The sequence below is a fragment of the Symphodus melops genome (genome assembly GCF_947650265.1).
Source record: "Symphodus melops genome assembly, chromosome: 4".
Lineage (NCBI taxonomy): Eukaryota > Metazoa > Chordata > Actinopteri > Labriformes > Labridae > Symphodus > Symphodus melops.
Genome location: NC_136694.1, coordinates 17,569,037 through 17,581,910, shown reverse-complemented (window position 1 = coordinate 17,581,910; position 12,874 = coordinate 17,569,037). Strand labels below are relative to the sequence as shown.

Genomic DNA, 12,874 nt, shown 5'->3' with positions numbered 1-12,874 from the left:
TCTCATATAGTAACAATGATTGATTCAGTATTGAGTTGATTACCTTTTTTTCTTGTTGCCATTACCCCTTACTTCTGATGTAAAAGTAAATGTTTCAGATGCAGACATATAAAAAGGGTTGAACCCTCATGGGTTCAACGTAAGCATGAAGGCCTGACAATGACATTAGTCAGAATGATGGAACAAATTACTGTTAAGCTCAAAATATCAGATTTAGCTTAAGATACATGACTTAAAATATAGTTTATATACCTACCCATAACTATAGATGATTTCCCTAAAAACTTTAAAATGATATAGTTGTTGAACGTATGATGCTTCCCCCTGAACTGTTACCCCATAATGATGAGGGAGTTGGAGTATTATCCTAGGAGCTATGTTGTCGGGGCTTTATGCCTCCAGTAGGGTCTCCCAAGGCAAACAGGACCAAGGTGACAGGGGTGTCGGGGGTGCTACGAAAGTATTGGGTTCGGGGCCCTTTGCTCCTGTTTGACTGGAGACTGCTGCCCCCACGTCCCAGCCCCGGATAAACAGTGGATGGATAGATGTTGTAATAGCATTAAAAAAAATGGTACTGTGTATTAATGTTGGCTTTATTATCAGTGGTTATTTATTTATGAGAATGAAATACAAAATCACCTGCTAATCAAATATAACAAACCAAATATTCAATTTGGCTTAAGGGTCTCCACTTTAAACAGTTAGGAAGTGGAACTGAAGGAAAATATCAAACATTATATTATCTAAATGTACACAAACAACAAGTGTGCTGTAAAGCTGACCAAAAACACACAGACTTCGAGGCACGGATGCACTTTAGTCCAATACTCTTACATATTTACATCAACGAGTCGGCAAGGGCATTAGGACAGTCTGCAGCACCTGGCACTCCTCTTTTAGACACTGTAGTCAAATACCTGCTGTTCACAGATGGAAGGCTCAAGGAAGTGCTATAACTGCACCTGGATCTTCTGCACAATTTCTCCCTGACCTGGGCTGTTCTCTGTCTCAAACAGGAAACATTAAATACATGCAGAGCAGAATCAAGATAAAACACATTTATACTCATCTAAAAAAAGTGACCTCCCCTATACTCCATACTAAAGCCCTCACCTTCAGACAGGCTGAACTGAGAGCTCTTCCCTCATCTAGCTGGTTCTGCCCCAGAGAAAACCAACTGAATAAACCAACTGACATAACAACAACAAATCAAAGTATTTAATACACTGGAAAAAATCAAACCAAAAAAAGCTAATTAAATTGTTGTTTTTTCCTAAATAGAGATTATACAGTGGCAGAATATTTGTGCACTGTGACTGATTAAACACAGAGGAAATCTTTGATTATTTACAGACATTTTGGGAGCACAGCCTTACCATTTAGAGAGGCTGCTTCAAACAGATCTGGCTTCCTAAAGAGGACAGACTGTGCACCCACTGTGCTCAACAAGAGGTGGAAACAGCTTCACTTTTTAATCACATGTCCACAGTACCAAGACATCAGCAACCTACATGTCACACTAGTCACCAACATAAAAAAAGTTAACAATGACAATATGTCAACAATATGTCCATTAGATTTTTATCTTGAGTTATCCATACTTAAATGTATATATTTTTAGAGCAAATAATCATTTTTATTGTATATTTTTAGGTTTAACCCCAAATGTTTTATCAACATTTACAATTATGATAATACAATTATGTTATTGTACAGCCATACCAAAATTCTCAATAACAAATGATTGTATATATTTTGGATTTATTTACTTATTCCCCCTTTAATATCATATTTCTGTTTTATATTATTTGTTTTCACATATTTTCATTTGTCATGTGATTGCTAATGGATTGTTGAAGTGATTTTAAATGGTCTACTCTTACGTTTATTTTTCGCTTTGTCATGGTGCTTTTCATGTCTTGTGTGAATCACTTTGAATGGCCTTGTTGTTAAAATGTGCTATAGCTTATAAATCATCTTTCAGTGCCTCACTAATTGTAAATTAGGATAACGTGTTTTATTTTCGCATGCGTTGGCTACGTAGACGGATGTTTCCCTTGCCAATTAAAGCCAGTTTGAACTGAATTGGAGATAAGGGCAAGAACGTGAAGTGAACACAGGAAACAAGGCAGGAGTGAGACCTCTCTCCTTTTTCCCTCCTCTTTGTGTTATCGCCAAGCCCATGCAGCTCATTAGCATAAAATGTGTGTCAGTAGGGCAGCGTGAGCTCACATGCCATGCGCACATGCTGTAGAGCTTTAACCAGCATTCCAATGTAGAACAAGCCCAATGTGCCGTTTCCACGCGGGGCTCTCAGCCAATGAAAAAGTGCGAAAGAGTAAAAAGAGTGGGGGCCTGAAGAAAGGAGGTGGGTGAAATGTTTTCAGAGAGCGTGACAGAAAGAGAGAAGGAGGGGGGCAAATACGGGGGGGAGACATCCCTAACACACATCAACAAACAGGCGGTTGACGGGACACACAAAAAAGGGAGCTGAAAAAAACTGGTCACATTTCTCAGGCACCTGAAAACGTGCTGGTTATTTTGAGACGCGTGTTGCTTATTGATGAGTGGGGAGTGTTTAAAGTACTTCCACTCTGTTCATGATTTAATGTTGACTGTACATGGCAAGCAGTTGGATGCTTTGGGACCTCTTGTAATTTAGAGAAGCCCTGCTCAGTGATATCTGAACATTAGGCATCTTTCGGAGCATAGACGGAGAGCTGATATTGCCCTGTGCATCTACTCACCATTGGAAGATATTTGGATCAAACCGAGACCTGTTCCAATTTCTTTAAAGATTTTTTTTTTGTCTTACGCTTACTGGGTTAGCTCAAGACCCCAAATGCCCTGTGCACACTCCTGTTTGTCTAATCTTTTGGATACACTCTCCATGCCTTGGCAGTTTGCGATTCTTTCACCTATATCAACGAAACTCCTCGGTGTCAAGCAGTGGCAATCAATCCAATATTAAGCTTCCAGAATTAAACAGCACGGAACAACAGAACAACGACCTTCTGGGAATCATGGAGCACAGTCCTGGTGGTAAGTAATATCGAATATTTTTCTGAATTATTTTTAGGATTACGGTCATTCAAAAAATGCAGACAGTGGTGCATTATGACAAAAGATAAGCTGCCATTGCACCTCTCTACATTGAATACCGTGACAATAAACAGTACATGAATAGTTTAATTTAAATGAATTAAACATTGATTAATTTAACATGTAACTATCATACGTTTTTTTTAAATATAATTCAGTGAATGCGATTTTTAGATAGCCTTCTTCTTTCAATGAATTAAATACAATCAATAGCTAATTTAAATAGTAGAGAGAACACGTAGCCTGTGCACCTTGGCATTAAATTTATCATAAAATAGTGACGTTTAAATAGAAGCTGCATCTGTTTTCAACTAAACGTTCTGCTTTGGGTAGTATCTGTTAGTTACCAGCTGAGGCGTCATTCTATCATTTGTGGTATTAAAATTGCATGCTATTAAGTGTAATTTTGCTGTGTAATAGATGGCGTGTTGCCAAAAGCTTTGGGGCTTTAGATAAGGAAGAGTTTGGGAGTGAGTGAGCTGAGCACGGAGGGGGGGAAGTCCTCTCTCGTCAATCTTTGTCGTAGACTTCCGATTCTCCGCATGTAAACAAACTCACTTCGCAATCCAAAACGATGGCACAGTGAACAATATCACTTAACCTATTTATTTATTGGACATATTCTCGTTTCATTGAATGTCACTGTCACTTAAATTTGGGGGCAGCTACTATAGTGATCTTGAATCGTGTTGGACTGAGGTCTGAGGCATTTACGGGAACTTGTGTGGTCTCGTTTCCTTTTCAGTAGTGTGTGTCACTTCACTTGGTAGTTTGTAGTATCTTTGGCTGAGGGGCAACTTTTTCGGAACCAACCAACGCTCCTCAAACATGTGAGTAGGCTCGCTGTGTCAGGGAGTAGTCACGCCTCCTGAGTCACAGATAAATCACCTGTGCCAAGTTATTCATCCATGAATACAGGTGGCTGGAAGAAAAACCGGGTCCTGAGTAAACGTACACTTCTAGTACAGTAGCCTACATTGTTGGCTAAAAAAGAGAGAAATATTTAAACTTTAACTTTGTGGCTCAGTTACAGATTATATAGTCTTGTGTAAAGGTCTGACAATAACGTATCTGTGAATTTATGCTGATGTTTTAACTGAGCAGATATTGACTGAAACAGCCATACAACAGCCCACTTTAGGCCTAGTTTATTTGAAGTAGGGCAATACAGTCCTAAAGGTCGAGAGCGATGAAAAAAAATGAAATTATTAGGTTACCGGATTTTGGCGTGTTATTTGGTGCAAGATAGAGATACAGCCTAATACATAGACAACAAGAGGCCAACTTAATTAAATTAGGATGATCGAGACATTAAAATGTCCTTGAACAGCGTATTACAGCTGTGATTGTCATGTATGTTCTTGTGTTTTCCACCCAGTGCATCATGGGTAGTATCCTATCCGTCGTGATGAATCATGCGCCTGATTTTCAATGCGCAGTTACCCCGCCTCGAGCTCACAGCACGTGTATACAGCCTCTGTTTCCACGTGATGCGCTTGATTCCCTAGCAACCCCGCCCCGCTCGGTCGCTCCCCTCCGCCGCGTGCACTCCTCTTTATCTGAGCTCGCACGGGGATTCCTCTTTATTTGCGGATAGATGGTCAGTGGGTCAGAGAGATTTAGCAATATTTGAATGTTTCCTCTTGATGTGGTGACTCTAACAGGTTTAAAATGTTGAATAAATGACAGTTCTAATGTTGAATTGTTATTGTATGGTACGCGGACGACTTAATAACCCACATATGGCAACCTTTCAGCCTGTTATGTGGGATAACACTATCGTTATTGTGTTCATAGACCACCAGTGTTTCTGTCAGGGGTGGGAAAGCAGCAGTTTTCTTCAATATATTGAAGGATTGGCTGTTATATAGTTTCATATCATTTTATGGTGCCTTTTCCCGATGAAACATTTGGAGTCATTGTAGATGTATAATTATTGTACATTATACATACTTTCATAAAGAGTCTAAAATATAACCTCCAGTTTTCAGAGTTGACCATGGCCTGATCAAAATATATAGATCATAAGAAGACTTGTTTTTCTCATTTACCCAGAATTAAATTCCATTTATCATTTATTTTAGGGTACAAATATTCTGTTTGTCTAAGTAGATCAATGAGTCACAGGTCTTTCCTGCCAACAGAAACAATGAACTTAACGTTAGGCTCTTGTATCAATCCTGAAACCAGAGTCACCCTGGTTGCCAGTCAGTTGACAGACATCCACACACATAGTTTATTTATATTAAAAGCTGATTCTGTGACAGATAGTAATTCCATCCAAGGATTGACTACGTCTTCTTCACTTAGTCTTTCACACATGCATTCGTGAACCTACAATACCTTTGAAACACAAGTCCAGAGTGGAAAACATGCAATGGAATCAATAATGTTTAGCAAAAAAAAAAAATCATTCATGGAGGTTCACGTGACCAAAATCATAAATTGCTCCCTGTTGCTTTCTAGGAACAGTCCTCCTGCAAAGCCTTCCTGAAAATACACATGACATGTGGCCAGCTGTTTCACGTGTATGTACAGTTGTAAATGTTCACATGAAAAAGTAAACTTAAGCTGTCTCCGCCCCCGAGACTATGAGCATGGTGTCTATAGTTTCCTTGTCATGCATGTCTTTCGAGACATAAGGAGAAGTCATGACAAATAAGGAGGGGCGTAGGAGTGTTTTGTTTATGCTGGAGCTCTTAAGGCCCTGTGTGTATCCACAGGTCACATGTTTTAACCTGTGCTCATTCTGGCACTCAGTCACACCAGATTCTAGGAAATGGTTGCATGGAATGGTTTTATGCCACAGGGGCGGAGAATGTGAATATAGACGGTGGGTGTGGAGTTCATGTGGCAAGTAGGGTGTGACCCTATCCCTCTGCAGGTGATGCACATGTCCACATAAAGCTTTATCTTTCTCCATCAAAAACCAGAAACTTGCACATGCAACATTTGTATGTGAACCTCTGACACAGAAGCTGCCACCACACATAAGCCACACAGCTTAGAGTACCTCGCATTCAGTGTTGACACGTGTGAGCAGTGGAATTAAGGAGGCACTTAAAAAGCTAATCAGACAGACAGCACGTGTTTTCTCAAGGAGAGAAAGCACAAGAGCCCAGGGAGGCTTTTTTTCTTCGATGAGTCAAGGTCCTCTAGAGGAAAAGTGCACAGAATGACAGAGTGAGAAGTTCAAGGGTATTGTTGGAGATAAGAAATAAAACTAGTTTATTTACTTTACATAGTGCAGCTGTGTAACTAAGGTTAACTACTCATTGTCATTTAGTTGTCTGTCTATTAGATCCCCTAAAGGGGAAGTTATCATTGTGATACAAGCCCAGGTTCTGAACGAAGATAGTGATGCTTGCAGACAATTTCTGCTTATGGGCAGCAACTTGGTTGGCAGGCAGTTGTGCTCCAGTATTTGGATACCTGACACAGGGATCTAATGACAAATGAAAGGAGGGCATACTTTAAAATAAAGACGAGGGGACCTATATAAGCAGAAATATATCAATAGTTCACATGATGATGATGGCTTGCAATTGCAAATGATGTCACCAAAAATAATGGGAAAATTCATTTTTCATAGTTTTTAATGATAAAACAAACATAACAATTCTAATAACTAGTAACTGTGACCTTCAAATCAGTTTTATTGTGGAATGCAGAAACTCCAGTTAACTGTGTCCTGCTGGCTTCCTCTAGGGCTGTAGTCACAGCATTAAAGCAGCTCTCTATTCCAAACGTGATCAGCCCCAGCGCTTGTTATTGTACTGCTGCTGTTGTCTACACGGGACTGCGCAAAGAGCCTTGTGAGCCGGGCGGGAACTGTGTCAAGAGTCCATGTGAGCTCCCGGTCAGGTGGCTGGCGGATAGATGGGTCTGCAGGCCCACAGCCAGAGCGGGGAGGGAGGGAAGTAGAGGGGAGGAGGATTGAAAAGAAGGGGAGGAGGGAGAGGAGTAAAACATCGATGCTGAAAGCAAGCAGGGAGGCAGCTGGCTGGCTCTGCCTGCACGTGAGGGGCAGTCTTTCGTTTTGAAAGGGAAGAAGACTGTCATCAAAACAAGGAGGGAGTGGGCGGTGTGTTGAGGGGTAATAAGGCATTTCCGACTTGATGTGACAGCCCTACACAAAGGCTTGTTTATGGCCTGACTCAGTAACATATTAAAAGCATTTTATGCCATGTCATGTTGATTTGTTGTTCTGTTTGTAATTGATGTCCAGAAATACTTTTTGCAACAATGTTATATTAGAGGTTTGTCTTTTAGATTTCAGACAGTCTATTAACATAATATATACATAACATTTGTACAATTTGTGAATTTTGGTTCAAGCAACATAATTGTATTTATCTTGCCTGGTCTTTGTGTTTTTAGTTTTTTTTAATTCACTTCGAACTCTTCAACTGGCAACTAGCCCATTGGCATACAAAGCCTGTATCTAGTTATCCAGGTCAGAGCTTTTGTTTCTGTAGCCGACATATTTTTCAAAATAATTCATCAGATCAAATATCTGTTATCCAAACATGATCAGGGTTGTGTGCTTTAAAGTCTGCCAAGTAGGCTCGCTGAATCAAAGTGGAGCATTGCTCAATAGTTGCACTCTTACTCGCATGTGTGCTCTGACCTACATGAAGATGGGAAAGCTAAGTTCTTGCCCGTCTTTGTTTCTCCAGGTGGTGTTATCTTGTACGCCGGCTCATCCGGCAGTGCCAGCCCTAGCCCTGGCAGCCCTTCAAGTGGATACCAAACTCAGTCACCCTCCTCCCACTCGCAGCCTTCATCGCCAGAGAGCAACTCCTTTCAGGAGATCGGGCCTCTGAAGCGGAGAGGGGAACGGGACGGAGGAAGTCCTTCCCCGAGAATGGTCTTCCAGTTTCCTGAAGTAAACAATGCTCCTGTTGCCCAAGTTGCCACCGTATCATCTGCAACCTACAGCCATCCCACAGTGGCCAAAAGACCTTGTGGTTTCACCGGCACATTTACCAGTGAGTACTCCTCTCTTTCTTCTGTCCTGTTACCCTCCATGTTTACCTGCAGGTACTTTGTTATTGCATTCTTTCTCTAATGGTGAATATATGCTTCATTCATAGAAACCGGAGGTATGGTGCTTCTGTGTAAGGTGTGCGGAGACATTGCATCTGGGTTCCATTACGGTGTGCATGCCTGTGAAGGCTGCAAGGTGAGCAAACCAAGCTTGTGTTATATCTCATCTCTTAGTGTCAAATCAAAATATCATGTCGCAGTAGGTTCAAGAACATACACATTGACACTTAAGACACTATTCAAACTCGTGGTCCTTGTTGTGCTTTCTCCAGGGTTTCTTCAGACGCAGCATTCAGCAGAATATCCACTACAAGATGTGCGTGAAGAATGAGAAGTGTATAATCATGCGCATGAACCGAAACCGTTGCCAGCACTGCCGCTTTAAGAAGTGTCTCTCCGTGGGAATGTCCAGAGATGGTGAGAGACTGTTCATGTCCTGAAAACAAAATCGTCACTCATATGGCAACTACAACTGAATGATTTTATTTTTCATAGCATAGAGGAATGGTTTTCATGGGGCTACATAAACAAGGTTTATTAATAATAGTTAGCGTTTAAGATAAATGTAATTCCTATTGCAGGTTTGACAAAAACATTTCCTCTTACCATATCTTGATATTTCATTTCTCTTTATCTCCTTTCATCTTTCTTTCTGCTTTCTCCTCCTTTCGCCTTCTTGTCCCTTCCATCTCCCTCCCTCCATGCATGCTGTCTGATTTATGGGAAGGGCACATTTGAAATCCCAGCAGTCATCAGTCACGGAGAAACTGTGACAAATATAGTTTATTTTAGGAAATTGGGGCACAGCGAGTTGATTACTCTATGTGCTCACTAAGATGTGAAACGCTGCCCATGCTATTGTTTTTCAGTGTTGACATTTACAAACAAACATGTTATTCCATCATGTTCATAATCAAAACCTACAGAGCTTTAGCTGAAATTAAAACATTATTGCTACACTTAATCAGCTCTGCTGCTTTTGTTCACTGTAGGACTCAGATCTCCTGGGATGTGACTAAACTGGGTGATAATAAATCATGGGTTTTATGGAGCAAACACTTTTAGCTGACCCAAAAAAGCCAAAATATGGGAATGAGAAATCACCTGCTGATTTATATGATCACATGAACAGGAGGCCTACTTTTTTACTTAACAACATCTTTTTACACGTTTAAATTTTCTGAATGTGCAGAAAAATGAAAGCAAGAATATAAACAGAATGTTCTACCTAAGCCCACAACAAAACTGCTATACACCCCAAAAGCCACATTTTATATTCATGTTTGGGTTGTTAACATGGTCCCTGGGCACAGGTACATATTTTAAGCATCCAATCTTTTCCCTTCCCTTCACCTCACCTAGCTGTCTCTCTTTTCTGTTCTACCTTTCCAATTCTCACTTTGTTACTTTGCTAATGACATCTTGTTCAGTGCTGTCGACCCAGTGACCTACTTCCCCTGAAAAGAAAGAAAGTGAGCTCTCAACATGAAGACAGAAAGAGAGAGGGAGAGAGAGGTGGGGGGAGGAGGTGGTGCGTACAGCGGACTATTAATAGGGCTGCCAGTTGAGGTGCAGTATTGAAAAGGGGGAAGGGAGGATTGTAAAGGTTAGATTAAAGGAGGATGAGGCCATCAGATGGGATAAAGGCTAGAGTGTCTGTATTGGGTTGAATGTATTCAGAGACTAAATAAAGGTCTCTGGATTAGTAATCCTCATAGAAATTACTGCTCAATTGTCAGACATGAAAATATAAAAGAGGTATAAAAAAGGTTCTTGTTTCTCTGAATTGTAAAATGTGATAATCATTTAACGTGTCTGAATGTTACTCTGCATCTCTGGCATTAAGAATCTGGCAGTGGTATTAAAGCTCGATGCCATTAATTGCTAACAGAGGATGCTCTCTTCTGTCCTCAGCTGTGCGTTTTGGGCGTATTCCCAAACGGGAGAAGCAGCGACTATTGGATGAGATGCAAAGCTACATGAACAGTCTCAACGAATCAGCTTCCATGGACATGGAGGTGTCATCTCCGTCCGACGCTCCCTGCAGTCCACCAAATCAGACGAATGAAGGAGCAGGCTCCATATCACAGTCTTACCGCAATCGCTTCATTAAAACCGAAGAGGACCTACCCATGATGGCAGCTGTCAGCAGTAACACAGGCATTTCCTCAGTTCAAAACAATCAGGTTCAAGAAGCTTCCATGTCACACTCGACAACCCAGACGCAGCACACAGCTCGGGCCGAGCAGGCAAACATCACATCAAGCTACCATGTCACCACAACCTGCCCCATGGCACCCAGCAACAACAGAAACTCCAATAACACCAATGTCGACAACTCCAAGTACAACTTCTCTTCCAATCAGAATCAGTGTCCCTTCAGTGGCAGTCAATCATCTCAGGCCTACTCAGCCAATCAGAGCAGCTACATAGCCAGAGATTCTCAGAACCAAAGTCCCTGTCCCTGGAAGCTGAACGGAGGAGCCAAAGTGCTGGTGAGACCTTTTGTCCTCCTCCTTTTGTCATATCCAGAATCTGAACATCTATTGATTGTCAATGAAAAGTCCATGACACATTCTTACTTATTTTCTCTCCCCTTTCCTCTGTAGGCTTGTCCACTCAATTCCTGTCCAGTGGCCCCAGCCAGTCGTTCAAGTCAGGAGGTGTGGGAGTCTTTCTCCCAATGCTTCACTCCTGCTGTTAAAGAGGTAGTGGAGTTTGCAAAGAGCATCCCAGGCTTCCAGAACCTAAGCCAGCATGATCAGGTCATGCTACTCAAATCCGGCACTTTCCAGGTACAACCAGTTACATTTTCTTGGTGGTAACTTGGGAGATTTTCTTTACTATTTATTCTGTTGCCTACGTATGATCTGATCTTGACTTGACTCTGGTTGTGTCCACAGGTTTTGATGGTGAGGTTCTGCTCATTATTTGATCCCAAGGAGAGGACAGTGACATTCCTTAATGGGCAGACATACTCCCTGGCATCGCTGAGGGCTCTTGGCATGGGCTCCTTATTGGACGGCATGTTTGAATTCAGCGAGAAGCTTGGATCTATGTGTTTGGAGCCAGATGAGATGGCCCTTTTCATGGCTGTTGTGCTCGTTTCTGCTGGTAAGACACGTCATCATACATTTAAACAAGCAAACACTGTTGACACGCTTTGTCCTGTGCCGAATCTAAATGTCCCCTTTCTTTCTCCAGATCGCTCTGGTATCGTCGAGGTTGGAGCAGTGGAGCAGTTGCAGGAGAATCTTATAAAAGCTCTTCGCTCTCTCATCACCAGTCGTCGCCCAGATGACAGCACTCTCTTCCCAAAGCTGCTGCTACGTCTGCCAGACCTACGCACCTTGAACAACCACCACTCTGACAAGCTTTTAGCTTTCCGCATAGATCCATGAGCTCAAAGAGCTTAACTCAACAGAGGTATCTGCTTTGGGGACCTCCCCATGCAAGCCTGGCCTGGCCTGCCACATCCAGCACACTGGCCTATGCATGATGGACAGTTGTTGTGGGGGCCATGCAAAGTCCGATGCAATGAAAGAGAGATGATCTTGATAAAGAAATCAGTGAAAGACGGCAGGAAAGTGGGCTCCTGAACTCAAACTGATTCTTCCTTCAGAATTGCCTAACAACAACCTGGACTGTGTTCTTCCTCTGGTTTTCAAGTAAACATGAGACCACCAAGTCATAGTTGTCAGTATTGTTGTTCCGGAGACCAAAAAGAAGAAAGAGCCTGCTGTTCCTCACCAGACTTTGAACTCCACCCAGCTCACAAGGGCTAACAGTGGGAAGCACATACGCTTGCCCAGGGAAACAGAAACATGTACAAACATTCACCATCTACCATTTTATAAAAACTAAATCCATGCTATATTGTGCAAAGGGCACTTTTTTTTTCCATTCATCCATTCAGAAGACCTCTTGAGGTCGAATATATAACATAGCAATAGAAATATATGACAAGCAGTTGGAAGGACGTGTATGCCCTGTTTAAATGAAATAAGCTATTCTCACAAAATGTCAACATGTGAGAAATCTTTATAAAAATCATCCGTGATTGAGAAGTGAATAACATTTTTAAGAAATGAGAGTAAGCTGCATTGTATTTGTATGCGATAATCAGGGAGAAATTATTGGTCATTTTAGACCATGTATGAGGGGTTATGTGTTAAGGTGTTCTATTGTAAATTTTGTACATTACTTTTATTGTTCTTGTTAGTTTACAGATTATAAAATATGTAAATGAAGTTTGTGTTGATACATTGTATAATATCTTGACTAATAGACTGCTATACAGACTGTAAAGAGAAAGCAGCATTTACTTTGTGCGCTCCAAGTACAAACTTTTTATTTGAAGATATATAATTGAGATATATGTATTGTCAACTGAGTGTATCACCTTGTGAATATTTTGTAAATGTTTTATGGTGACACCATAGAGTACTATTATTAAATAACATCATAAAGCATTTTCCTTGTACTCCGTTATTATCATTTTTCCTCCTATTGTGATTCTACCACTAGTATTGCTGTAGCTTAGCAACAGAAGCAATCAGTCAATCGTGCTCCAGGGTTAAGAGCAATTGGGTGCTTCCTTGCTAACAAGAAACACCACTTGATCTTTTAGTGTGTGATAACAAATACATGTAATTTCAATAACAATCACTTAAGAAGTGGATGCTCTTTGCAACTCCAGAATAAAGCCAACAAAGTAGCCATT

The 12,874-nt window shown here is 41.2% G+C and overlaps 1 protein-coding gene across 1 annotated transcript; it reads left to right on the top strand.

Annotated features, from left to right (window-relative positions):
• The first annotated feature begins 2,256 nt into the window (after positions 1–2,256).
• LOC306822132 (nuclear receptor subfamily 1 group D member 1-like) lies at positions 2,257–12,623 on the top strand. Its single transcript, XM_079340900.1, has 8 exons — positions 2,257–3,042; positions 7,782–8,093; positions 8,199–8,287; positions 8,424–8,568; positions 10,066–10,646; positions 10,761–10,946; positions 11,055–11,265; positions 11,356–12,623. Exons 1-8 carry the CDS (start codon positions 3,024–3,026, stop codon positions 11,550–11,552), a joined length of 1,740 nt encoding a protein of 579 aa, XP_079197026.1. The 5' UTR covers positions 2,257–3,023; the 3' UTR covers positions 11,553–12,623.
• Positions 12,624–12,874: the final 251 nt, after the last annotated feature.